Source organism: Ostrea edulis, chromosome 3 (assembly GCF_947568905.1).
Source record: "Ostrea edulis chromosome 3, xbOstEdul1.1, whole genome shotgun sequence".
NCBI lineage: Eukaryota > Metazoa > Mollusca > Bivalvia > Ostreida > Ostreidae > Ostrea > Ostrea edulis.
The window spans coordinates 32,947,322-32,961,492 of NC_079166.1; the positions used below are offsets into that span (position 1 = coordinate 32,947,322).

The following is a 14,171-nucleotide window of genomic DNA, read 5'->3' on the forward strand; positions in this document are numbered from 1 at the left end:
ATAATGATAATAAAAAAAATATTAGAGTTTTTGATGTTTGCAAAATGAGCAATGCCATACATTTACATTTGCAAAATAAATATTCAGAAATTTGTAGTTTTGTATTTTGTTTAGGACAATCCCGACTACGACCCAGAACGATGCTGTGCCTTTCAGTGTGACATCACAAGTGACGACCTGAGTGTGACCATTCCACATGACTCGGTAGATGTTGTGTCTATGATCTTTGTCCTGTCTGCCATACACCCAGACAAAATGGAGGCTGCCCTAACAAACATCATTAAGGTTTGTCTCAGTACCGGTATATACATTATATAAGGAAATCTACAATGTGTTAAAAAATCATCAAGACATGTCTTGCTATATACATGATTAAGAAATCTAGAAGGTATTACAGAAAAAAGTACATATACTAGCAAAAAAAAAAAATGCAAGTTGGGTTTTTGTAATATAATTTTTAGACACATGAACAAAATTTAATTAAATTTGACACCGAGCTACCTCTGTGCACCGTGAACATATTCTTCAGTTAAAATTCAGCCGACTGTGACCACACTCGACGCTGCATGCTCTCAGCAGATTTTTCAAGAAAGCATGCATACAGGATACTCCTGTACCAAATGTGCTGGTAATTAATTACAAATCGAACATTGGAAGAGTACAGATCAACTACACAACATTTAATTTCGAAGCGATTGTAGAGCAAAATGCAGTGATTGAATGAAGTTAATTTGAGTATGGCCATTGCTCTGATAATGCGTCATGTAGCCCAGCAATATGTTGTATATGAGACAACTATTTCTCACATTATCACCAGTGTGAGATTGCCTTTACCTATGTGAGACAGCCATGTGAGATTTTTCTTTCTCACATTATCACCAGTGTGAGATCGACTTTTCCTATGTGAGACAGCCATGTGAGATTTTTCTATCTCACACTGTTGCGATATTATTTGATTGTGATGTCATATTTTCTCTGATTTACGTTACACGGTGAAGTAAAATATTTTGAATTGTTTTCTTAAATTTCAATTTTGTATTGCTTTCTGGTGGACAACCTTGGGTTTTTAGTTTACATTGAAGCTTCGTTCTAGACTGTGAATTTTGTCCCCTTTGTGGAATTTCCCTATCCCACACTCGTATTAATGAAGGATTCTATTAATCCTGATTAGTGGGGTATCTCGAAACCAAGGGAATTTAGGTGACCATCCTAGGAGCAGATGCCCGCTCGTTACATTGCAGTTTGTGACAGCACGCCAAGTTGTCGGCACTCATGGTTGGCCAGTGTGTCCAGGAATGGTTAGGAATCGGTTGCGGGGAATTTCATTTAATTCCACAATGTCCCTATGTCGGTCCTCCATTTACACAGATGTTGATTGCAGTGGCACATGCACCTAATTGGTTTCATTTGGCCCATTGTTGTTCACTAACTTGCTTTGCTGTTCAGGTCAGATGGACGACAATTTGTAACATGTCTGTCGATGTTGTGGTGTAATTGTAATTGTAATTAAAAGATTTATATAGCTCCCTATCAACATTAGTTCTCTAAAGCGCTTTACAAATGTGAAAGAAAGATAATATAAAATCAATGTGCACATACATGTGAATAAAATATTCATAGTGTCAGAATTAAAATGCATAAATATTATTATTAATATATAGCGATATGATATGATTACCCTAATAACATATGAAACACTTTAAAATAAATTTAGGAATAATTAAATACATAGAAAGGACATAGGTATAATAACAAACAGCACTGTAAGAGCTGTATGTAAGAGCACTAAGTGTATAAAAATAATCACAAATTAAAAGCTAATCTAAAGAGATGCGTTTTGAGGACCACTTTAAAATTAGACAATGAAGTACATTGTCTGAGTTTAAAAGGCAGAAAATTCCAGACACTCGATGCAGCCTTGAGCGATATTCTGACGCTTGCATAACGGAAAACTTGGTGTGTTTTTTCTGTTAGTATATTTTATAATGTGTAAATTTCAGTATCCTTCCCTTCCAAGAAATCAAATAATAATTGGTGACGTCTCCATATGGGTGACAAATTCTTGAGATAGATGTTAAACAAGATACAATCAATCAAAATTCTCTCATATCTCTCACTCTGTCTCTCTCTTCAAAAAAATTATTGTTATGCGGATTGCTACTCTAAAATTTTATTTAATGGTGCATTAAAGCATCTCATATGAAGTATGAACTCTCGCCATCAAAAGAGTGATACAAGCTCCAAATTGTTTTTTATGATATTTTTATTATGAAATCATATACATATATCATAAGAAATGTTTTAACGAGCCAGGTAAAATTTTGGTGTAGTGATCCACCTGTATTACCTGTAAAACTAAATTCTCAACAGAGAGAAACACCACAACATAAATGATAATTTTTATTAATACATGTGTATAGTACACATACCTTTTGTTACAGAATATACATTGTAATTTGCATAATGTCATAATGTCCTGTAATGAATGCAGGGGCGCGGCTAGAACAAAATGATGTGCATGCCAAAGAAGGCAGGAAGTCTGGAGGGTCATCTTAACAACCCCCCCCCCCCCTGCCCTTCTTGGGCCCTGGATGAAACCATAGTAGGAGCACAGGTGTAAAGTTCCAGAAGCTCTTGGGGTTTAGTGTTTTCTGTTGTCAAAATATGTATATAAAATGAACAACGCCCGAGTTTGAAATGGATGAAATATATCAATTTCATACAAAAATTCACGTATTTACAAACAGTAATTTTAAAATGTTAAATTTTTTAATTTCATGGACAAGGTATTTATCATTGCAGTTATCATATCTTCTATTTGTCAAAGGTTTTGATAAATAATTAAAAGAACTTTTTTTTAAATCTTAGCTCAAGCATGTTTTGTCAAAAGATTATGAAAAAATCGTAAATATTGTGACAGTTAGCCATTTTGATTTAATTCCACTCGACAGGTTTCGGTTTATTGTTAACATTATGTGATTGTACAGTCAGCATGGGAAATTCAATAACCTACATATAATTCGTAATTATAATACATGTAAATAGAATTCATAAATCCACAAAATGCAATTGGTTCTTATAAAAATTATTATGAATTAGATGAAACTACACAACTCTAGTAGCAATATTGATTATCAGTATTAATTAGTCAATAATACAAATATGTAGTAAACTCGATTACATCACTGCTTTCTGGTGACTTTATGATTTTTTCTATTTACTTTTAGTCTTTTTTCTTTCGTTCTTTTTTATTTGACCATAATGATGGGCATGCCATGGCCTGCTGGTGATAGACAGCTATATCCCTGGAATGTGAGCTTGTTGTACTTGTAACTTTGATTGAATGGTTGTTGAAAATTTGCAATACAATAGTGGCCTTTCTCACTACATAAAACTGCATTACACATGCATGTAAAGCATATCGATATAAAGTAGTCATGATTAAAAGCATGATATATATTCCTAATATTTATATTTAAAAGGTTTTTCTCTTTTTTAAAGTATCAACAAATCATTATGATAGCCATTTCCTCGTGGATGTTTTGCAGTTGTGAACAATGCTTGTATGAATCTTGATGAATAAGGAGATCTATTTTGACGACTTGGAATTCTGATAAAATTAATATGGAATGTTAATGTAAAAAATAAATATCATGTTTTGAGGATACATGAGACATGCTGACATACTTTTCATGAAGTGGTAACAAGCATCATGAAGTATCATCTAAATAATCTTCAAAAAAGGGTACCTAAACAATATAGAATTTGAAAAATTTTGATATAAATGACACATTTTGAGATTTATTCTGAGGGTCATGTGCAGCTTAAACATTAGATTATTTATTTTTTAAAAGTGTTTGTAATAAGTGATTATATGTTGGTTTTTAATCATTTAAGCTAGTATGACATGCTTTAGCAGATGACTTCATATATCGTCTTTTTTGTATTTTAGATATTTGATTTTTGTGTGCATATACTCCAAGACACGTACCTCATAGATGATAAGTATACTATAGGGCATGTTCAACATGTTTATCTTAAATGTTGTTTAGGCTATAGAAAGGGAAAAAAATATTTGATCGACAGATTTTTAAAGGATGGACCTAACTTAGATAAATTGATTTTTATGCCCCCGAGATCAAAGATTGGGGGACATATTGTTTTTGTCCTGTCTGTCATTTTGTAATTCTGTCATTCTGTCTGAAACTTTAACCTTGCTAATAACTTTTGAACAGTAAGAGATAGAGCTTTGATATTTCACATGAGTATTCCTTGTTACAAGATCTTTCCGTTGGTATTGAACCTTTTGACATTGACATTTGACCTACTTTAAATATTTTTTTTTACATTGGTCATAACTTCTAAATGGTAAATATTAGAGCTTTCATATTGTACATGAGCATTTCCTTTGACAAGATCTTTCTACTGGTACCAATATGTTTGCCCTTGTGACCTTGGCCATCTTCGGAATTGGCCATTATCGGGGGCATTTGTGTTTCACAAACTCATCTTGTTTTTATCTGTTTCAAATGTTCTCCAGTTCCTTTCTGATCCCAGGAATCTTGATTTAAAATATTAAATTTTCCAAAAATGTGGCTATGCACATGAAAGAGATTTTAACATTATGTTACGAAATGTATTGTAATGAAAGAATGCAGTGCATTTAAGTTTCACATGTACTGATGAACTGACTTTTAAGGCAAAGATAAAATAACTTTTCATTAATCTAACATGTCTAATCCATAGCAAGCAACTTATAACATTGACATCTGAAATCTCCATAATTAACACATTTGACTTGAATTACTGATGATTATCAATCATACATTAGTTAAAGTAATATGAGATATTCTATCCTTATCCAAGTTCTTGTATTCTCATTAGTGTAGCACTTCGTATTTTATGCCATGGATATTGTCTGAGTGATTGTTGGTAGGAGTATAGAGCAGCCTGGAGGTTCCCCGAGATCTGCTGACAGATACCCAGGATCTGCCATGATATGTCTCTGAAGATCACACTTACATACAGCCCCTGATCATGGTGAACTAGGACCTGTAGATCATTAAGAGCTGCTTGTGCTCTCATTGTGTCAATATGTCTGGAACACAAGAACTCCAGCATGTGTAACACAACTAGGGGTGGGATTAACAATGCAGGGCAATGGTTCTGTAAGGAAACCATCTGCTCTGTCATTAATTCATTGATATAAATGATTCTGTTGTGTAATTTGATACTCCATGCTACAGCATGTCTTAACTTTGTAGACCAGGACTGCCCCCCTACAGCCTCGGTATACCTCTCTGTGTCTACTGTCTCGTCATACATCACATATGGCTGAGCTAAGTTGACCTTTGTCATCTCTATCACAGACAAAGCTTCTGTGTATCTGAGTGTCTTGTAATAATACATTGCAGTGTACAACCTGTCAGAAATACACCCAAACTTGGCTGTGAGTTTCAACATGTCACAAGACATTCTGTCAGCAATATACATCAGCTTGTTTTCAGTGGTGTTGCTGTACATGTTTTGTAATGTAAAAGCAGCACTCTGAAGGAAGGAGGTTGTAAATACCTGTAACATGAAAACTTGACACTGTGTCAGGGGTGAGAATATCAATTGTTCTATTGTGTTCAAGTATTTCATATTGAGGTAGAGGTCTGATGAGTCTATTGAATTTCTTGCAAACATCTCACTAAACATTTCTTTATCAAACTCGGTCTCAGATATCAGAGTGTGTTCATCAGTACAAATACTGAGTCTGGGGTTATATAGGACATTTGTAATATAGGACCTGAGGGAGGGACTGTGTAGCAGTGATGCTAAACCTTTTTCATAAAAACCAAACAGTCTAACGAATAATCTGTTTTGTGCTTCTCCATGGATATTACTGAGAAACATGTTGTTTTCTGGAATGAAAAAGTTAGGACAGACTCCCTCATACACCCATTTAAGGATGAGTTTAAAGCAGTACCAGAAACATTTCAGGAGATTCTGTGGACACCAGTTAGGTATTGTGTTTCGTTGAATCGTCCAGAAAACTGCTGTCTTCATGTGATAGGAACACAGTAATTTCTCATTATCACCTAATCCATTGTTAATGACTTCTTTTAAGAATAATTTCAGCAAACCGTAAGTTAAGAATTGACAGTGGTTCATTGAGTACACAAGTTTTTGTTCTGCCAGAGAAAATGAAATTCTCCATTCATTGCTTTCATGATTTCCTAATTTGTGTCCTATTGCTACAAAGTGACATCCACTTCTGACTATGTCCCTGACAACTTGTGGCTGGGGCCATGTGTGACATCTGTCTATCCATGAGGAGGCAGACGGAGGCCAAAAGTCACAAACAAAACACTGAGCAGTGTCATATTCTAGTATCCCTATAGCTCCACTGCCACATGGGCCATGTACTGTAGAGTTAGGCAATACAAGCGAACATGTGATCTCTCTGTATTTAGAACTAGATATATAACGTCCACCATTCATTGTGACTAATGCTGAGATAACTCTGTTGCTTGCTCTTGGTGACAGTAATTGAAGTAAAGTAAATCCGGGTGGACTTTCAGAAGAGACAGAGAGAATCAGGGATTGTCTGTGTATATTGTAAAACTGGGTCTGAGATAAGTCCCAGATCACTGGTTGGTTGTTAAACCAACACATAAAATCCACATCAGATCCCTTCATTCTGAATCCTTCTCTGTAACTTCCACTCCACATCCTCATGTTCATGTGACTTTTTGTGGCTTTATTTATCACCATCTCGTTAATGTCTGTCACATCTCTCCTCATTGCCACTTGTTGTGAGGTCCCCACTGTACGACACAGTCCCACAAACACAGACTCTGACATATGTTGTATACCTGTTTCACTGACAAAATATTAGAGATATAGAAACTTTTATGATAAGACAGATTAAATGAATTATAATAGTTTTGATTTTAGAATGGATTTCATTAAATTTATGATTGGTTTGATATTTGTAACTTACATTCCAGGTGTTATCCTTGGGGAGTCCATTGTTTGGTATTAATGTGGGTATTCTCAGGAGTGGAAATCCCCACTTTTTCTACTTTCATTATAGGCTACTTACCTGTTACAACTTGTGTACTTATGATACAATCAGCTATTTATAGTTATCTTGTTCTGTTCTATATGGGATCATTTGCAGGTTTCAAGTTTGTAAATTTTATGTATTTCATGTCATTAATTAACTGCAGAACTCTAGCTCTCTGAAAAAATATTTTGACATAACAGAGATCAAAATATTTTTTCAGAGAGCTACAGTTCTGCAGCTAGTCATTAATAAACCTTTCATGTTTCATTGTTCAATTCTGTTTATGATTTCATTAGTATGTATAATGCATCTGACCTTTGAACTTCATAGCATAAAAAGCCTCTGCATTGTATTTTAAACAAGTTGAATAAATGTAGTTAAAATATATGGAATAAATAATGATAATAATGGATAATAGAAAAAAAACTAAAATTTATTCCTTAAAGATCATCAAATGGTGAATTAAAAACCTTAATTATGGTGTTGAATACTGTGCTATTGAAACTAGGTTGGAGATGTGGGTTAATTTTCAGTCAATTTGAAGTGAACTATGCTGATTATGGATGACAGGTTCCCCTTAGTATTAGAAGCTAATTCTGTTATTGATTTTATATGGTCAAAGGGCAGTAACTCTTCTGTATAATCTTTTAAAGGTAGAAGTGGTCTAAGTTTGTACACAATTGCATATATGTCTGTATTCCAAAATACATGTAAAAACATCACTGACATTTCCCTCTCTCTAACTTAGTAAGATACTTGATTAAATATCAATATGTGTATGAAATGGTAAAATATCGTGTGAATTATAGAGGACTTGTGCCTGGGAACATAATGACTAATACATGTAGTTTGTTTCCACATTTTTTCTGCAATGTGAATATCTGGCATATGATGAAATTCCCATAGTTACAATGAATTTTTCTTTCAATTTGTATGTATCAAGTACCGGTAAGTTAGTCATATTGTACTTTTATACGAAAAGTATCTAGTTCATAAAAATATTATATACAGATAGGTATTAGTAAGTTTTGTCATTGCAAGTGACATTTTATTGTCATTTTTTGTGCGATCTGGAGACATGGAAATTATTCATATCATTTACTAGAGAAGAGATTGGGAAAATATATAATAAAAATTGTAAATTGTATCTCTATATGTTCACCTGCATCCTGCAAGCTTCGCACACCTCCCCCCTCTCTCTCTCAGGAAAATTTGAGCCTGGAGGCTGCTGTAGATCTTTTTTATATAGGAATCACTCTGTCCGTCCGTCCGTCCGTCCGATTCATGTCCGGGCCATAACTTCTTTGTTATTTGACATAGGCATACCATATTTGGCACACAGGTGGATCACCATGAGACGATGTGTCGAGTACCTTCATGACCTCTATATGACCTTGACCTTTGACCTCAAGGTCAAAATTAAAGGGTTTTTTTTACAATAGATTCGTGTCCGGGCCATAACTTCTTTGTTCTTTGACATATGCATACCATATTTGACACATGAGTGTATTACCATGAGACGATGTGTGTCGGATACCTTCATGACCTCCATATGACCTTGACCTCAAGGTCAAAATTAAAGGTTTTTTTTTTACAATGGATTCGTGTCCGGGCCATGAATTCTTTGTTCTTTGACCTAGGCATACCATATTTGACACATGAGTGTATCACCATCAGATAATGTGTCGGGTACCTTCATTACCTCCATATGACCTTGAACTTTGACCTCAATGTCAAAATTTATTATAGGGTTTTGACATAGTCATACCATAAGACATGGGTGTATCACCATGAGACTATGTGTCATGTACATTCATGACCTCTTTATGACCTTGACCTTTAATCTCAAGGTCAAAATTATAGGTTTATACCATGGATTTGTGTTCGGACTATATCTTCCATTTTCTTCTACAAAGGCATACCATTGCTCACAGTACCTCTTGTTGAATCAATATTTATACATACTCTTCACATTTTCATCTTTTTAGCTCACCGGAGTAAACTCAGGTGACTTATTCCATTTGGTCAATGTCTGTCATTGTGTGTTAAGAATAGAACATTTAAACTTCTTGATAACTACCAGTCCAATTCTTTTCAAATTTGGTATGAAGCTTTTTTGGCCCAAGGGAGACATTTATTGTAAATTTCAGGACTCCTGCATCCCTGTGGTATAGGGGGCAGGGCAAAACATTTCAAAAATTGACAAATTTTCAAAAATCTTCTCTAGTCTATACAACTGCATATGTGTAAGAAAAACTACATGTTAACGCATAGTTATACAGATCAGGAAAGCCTCTACCAAAATTTCATGATCCTTGATGTAGATGTGCTGACTCCAATGCGGAGCCAAAATTGGTATATACACTGTTTATATGTAAAGAAAAACGAAATGCATAATGTTGTAGAGGAGGAAGGCCTCTACCAAAATTATAAATTTTATAATCCCAGGGGTAGAGGTTCTGAGTCCAGGACGGGGGCTAAACTTAACATACTGTGGAATCATTAAAATTCGTGGTGGCTAAATATTCGTGGAATTCGTGGGTACCCCTCATCCACGAATTTACATCCTCAACGAATAAAGAATCATAACTACATTTCAGAGTTATCTTTCTTACAAATATATAAATCCATGAAATTACATCCCCACGAACCCGTAAAAATTCAGCAATCCACGAAAATTGGCCCCCACGAATTTAAATGATTCTACAGTATAGTGTTCATGTGTAAAACATTCAAATAACATCTTCTTTAGTGCTCCTGTGGAGATCCGGGTTAAAATAGGTCTTCAATACCTCCTTGCTTGTCGTAAGAGGCGACTAAATGGGGCGGTCCTTCGGATGAGACCGCAAAAACCGAGGTCCCGTGTCACAGCAGGTGTGGCACGATAAAGACCCCTCCCTGCTCAATGGCCATAATCACTGAGCATAGGCCTAAATTTTACAGCCCTTCACCGGCAGTGGTGACATCTCCATATGAGTGAAATATTCTTGAGAGGGACGTTAAACAACAATCAATCAATCAATCAATCTTGAGTGCTATTGATAATAAATTGAAACTACATGTAAATGGATATTTAGAAAAAGCAGTAAATTGTAAATTTGATGGTCCCAAGGGTAGGAGTTTAGTATCACTCAGGGTGGGTCAAAAATGGACAGTGTTAACAATTGAACATTTTTTACTTCTTCTTGATAACTATCATTCCAGTTGTTTTCAAATCTGGTATGGAGGATCTTTGGGACATGGGGGACAAAAATGGTACATTTCAGGATTCCTGCACCCCTGGGGCCTCTAACAAAATGTAGATGCCATGGTCCCTGGGTAAAGGTTTTGACTCCAGGGTTGTGCCGAACTTGGTATATAGTGTTTATGTGTAAAAGATTTGAATGACATCTTCTTTATTTCTGTTGCTATTAAATTGAAAGTCAATGGATATTTAGAAGGAGCAGATTGCCCTTTACCAAAATGACCCCAGGTGTGGGGGTTTTAGTTCCAGGTGGAGCCAAAATGGTCAAAGTGATTATTGTGTTTATTCTTTAATTTTGCTGATTCTATATACAAACTAAATGCATATTTAGGAAAAGCAGAAATGAATGAACCAAAATTATGAATTGCACAACTCCGGGGTTCTGATTCTAGGGCGGGTCCAAAATAGTCATATATACAAAGTAACATATATTATGTAAAATCTTTCATCAGTATGGGTACTTCAGGGACTTTTGTGTTTTAAGAACACATCATGTTTTACACTACTGCTGAATATCAGAATTTAGCTTAGATGCACGGAACAGGAGAATTAGTGTCAATTTTTAGTCCCCTACCGACGAAGTCGAAGGGGACTTTTGGTTTACGCTCCATCTGTCCTTCCGCCCATCAGTCCAGTTTTCTGCTCTTTTTTATCTGTTCTTGCAGATATTTATTTCATATTTGCTACGTTGCTCTGCCATAACAAGTTACAGATCAAGTTTGAATTTCATCTTTGTTTGTTGATTTTTCACTTAGTTATGGCCCTTAGACTTAGAAAGATAGCATGAATTACCAGTTTTCAAGACTCTTTAGCTCACCTGAGCTGAAGGCTCAAGTGAGCTTTTCTCATCAAAATTATTCCGTTGTCTGTCGGCGTCGTTGTAAACTTTTCACAATTTCATCTTCTTCTCCAGAACAACTGGGCCAATTATAACCAAAGTTGGACAAAAGCATCCTTGGGTAAATGGCTTTCAAGTTTGTTCAAATGAAGAGCCATGCCCTCTGAAAGGGGGAAATAATCACAAAAATAGGATGGGGTCATTTTAAAATCTTCTTCTCAAAAACTACTGGGTGAGAGGAGCTGAAATGTTTATGAAAGCTTCCTGACATAGTGGAGATTCAAGTTTGTTCAAATCATTGCCCCCGGGGATAGGTTGGGGCCACAAGAGGGGATCAAAGTTTTACATAGAAATATATAGGGAAAATCTTTAAAAATTATCTTCTCCAGAACCAATTGGCCAGAGGAGCTGAGATTTACAAGAAAGCTTCCTGACATAGTGCAGATTCAATTTTATATAAATCATGGCCGCTAGGGGTAGTTTGGGGCCACAATAGGGAATCAAAGTTTTACATAGAAATATATAGGGAAAATCTTTAAAAATCGTCTTCTCCAGAACCAATGGGCCAGAGGAGCTGAGATTTATAAGAAAGCGTCCTGACATAGTGCAGATTCAAGTTTGTAAAAATCATGGCCTCCAGGGATAGCCTAGGTTGGGGCCACAATACGAACTAAGGTTTTACATGCAAATATATATGGAAAGTCTTTAGACATGGGCCAAAGTAACTCAGGCGAGCGATATGACCCTTGGGTCTCTTGTTTAGCTCACCTGAACTGAAAGCTGAAGTGAGTTTTTCTGATCGCCTGTTGTTCATCATCTGTCCGTCTGTCTGTCTGTCCATCTGTAAACTTTTCACATTTTTGACTTCTCCAGAACCACTGGGTCAATTTCAAACAGACTTGGCCAAAAGCATTCTTGGGTGAAGGGCTTTCAAGTTTGTTCAAATGAAGGGCCATGTCCCCTTCAAATGGGAGATAATCACAATAGGGTTGGGTCATTTAGAAATCTTCTTCTCAAGAACCACTGACCCAGAAGAGCTAACATTTACATGAAAGCTTCCTGACATAATGCAGATTCAAGTTTCTTAAAATCATGACCCCCGGGTGTAGGATGAGGCCACAAGAGGGGATCGAAGTTTTACATATAAATGTATAAGGAAAATCTTTAAAAATGTTCTTCTCAAGAACCACTGGGCTAGGAAAGTACAAAATTACGCAAAAGCTTCCTGACATAGTGCAGATTCAAGTTTCTTCAAATCATGGCCCCCGGGGTAGGATGTGGCCACAATAGGGGATCGAAGTTTTACATACAAATATATAGGGAAAATCTTTGAAAATCTTCTTCCCAAGAACCACTGGGCTAGGAAAATACAAATTTACATGTAGTCTTCCTGACATAGTGTGGATTCAAATTTGTTAAAATCATGACCCCAGGGTAGGATGGGGGCATCAATAGGGGATCAAAATTTTACATACAAATATATGAGGGAAATCTTAAAAAATCTTCTTTTCAAGAATCACTGGGCCAGAAAAGTTTACATTTACTTGGAGTCTTCCTGACATAGTGGAGATTTAAGTTTGTTAAAATCATGGCCCCCAGGGGGTAGGATGGGACCCATAATAGGGGATCAAAGATTTACATACAAATATATAGATTGATTGTTTTGTTGTTTTGTGCGACACTCAACAATTTTTCAGTTATCTGGTGGCACCCAGTTTTAATTGGTGAAAGAGACAGATACAATGTACCTGGTAAGAGACCACCGACCTTCCAAAAGTAAACTGGGAAACTTTCTCACTTACTGGCGCAAGCGGGATTCGAACCCACGCTGATCAGAGGTGAGAGGCCGTGTGATTTTGAGCACGATGCTCTAACCACTCAGCCACGGAGGCCCCCAACAAATAATAGAGAAAATCTTTAAAAATCTTCTCAAGAACCATTTGGCCAAAGAAGTTTACAATTACATGAAATGGCGGTAGGTTGGAGCAACAATAGGGATAAAAGTTTTTCATGCGAATATATAGGGAAAATTGTTAAAAGGTGACTCAGGTGAGTGATGTGGCCCATGGGCCTCTTGTTTTGTTGTGCTTGCAGATATTCATTGATATTTGGTACATTGCTTTGCCATAACAAGTTACAGATCAAGTTTGAATTTCATCTCGGTCCGTTGATTTTTCATTAAGTTATGGCCCTTGGACTTAGAAAAATAGCATGAATCATCAGTTTTCCAGCCTTATTTTTGTTTGTGCTTGCAGATATTCATTTGATATTTGGTACATTGCTTTGCCATAACAAGTTACAGATCAAGTTCGAATTTCATCTTGATCCGTTGATTTTTCATTAAGTTATGGCCCTTGGACTTAGAAAAATACCATGAATTGTTAGTTTACATCCAAGTGTCTTATCTCTGTAGATAAGAGTATTACATTCATTAAAACTTCTAGCATAGTAATACAACAATATAGCTAAATTATTCATGATCACCTACATGTCACAGTTTATTGACTTGGTTAAAGACCTAAGTCTAATTATAAATTTCCAACCATTCCTATCCTGGTTTCCTAATTTTACCCCTTTACCATAACCTACATAATGAACTTTGAATATTGTTGTGGTACAGTAATTTTTGCAACCGGTAGGGGACTATGTATTGCCATGCAATACTCTCAGAATGCTTGTTACACATTTATTTTGTTTTCTTCTAGGTAATGAAGCCCGGAGGAAGCTTGTTGTTTAGAGATTATGGTCTCTATGACTACGCCATGCTGAGATTTGCTCCTGGTCACAAACTTTCAGAAAACTTCTATGTTAGACAAGATGGAACTAGGGCATATTACTTTTCAACAGGTAAAATGAACAGCATTAAAAACAAACAGAATATCAGTTCTCTTTCATGCAGTTACACAATACTAAGCTTAGAGGTGGATAAGAGAAGGTAAAAGGTTAAGGCAAGTAAATATTAATGTTTTATGATAAAACTTGTTAAGAAAGGATTATACGGATCACTCAGCTTTGTTGTGCGGTCAGTTATGTTT

General features: G+C 35.8%; 2 protein-coding genes across 5 annotated transcripts in view; one reads left to right on the forward strand and one right to left on the reverse strand.

Moving 5' to 3' along the window:
- The window catches only part of LOC125675046 (tRNA N(3)-methylcytidine methyltransferase METTL6-like), a 50,842-nt gene that overhangs the window by 10,655 nt on the left and 26,016 nt on the right, over window positions 1-14,171 (forward strand). For 3 of the 4 annotated variants that reach the window (XR_008801916.1, XM_056160496.1, XM_048912523.2), the window contains exon 4: window positions 115-285. Coding sequence is in view for 3 of the 4 variants with exons in the window: in XM_056160496.1 (XP_056016471.1) it covers window positions 115-285 (171 nt within the window). In the remaining variant the exon portion in view is untranslated. Of the gene's footprint in view, window positions 1-114; window positions 286-13,841; window positions 13,984-14,171 lie in introns of all 4 variants that reach the window. The other variant, XM_056160495.1, reaches the window with a different exon arrangement.
- On the reverse strand, window positions 2,246-7,068 carry LOC130053352 (uncharacterized). Its single transcript, XM_056160469.1, has 2 exons — window positions 6,989-7,068; window positions 2,246-6,868 (listed from the first exon to the last, which is right to left on the reverse strand). Exons 1-2 carry the CDS (start codon window positions 7,015-7,017, stop codon window positions 4,858-4,860), a joined length of 2,040 nt encoding a protein of 679 aa, XP_056016444.1. The 5' UTR covers window positions 7,018-7,068; the 3' UTR covers window positions 2,246-4,857.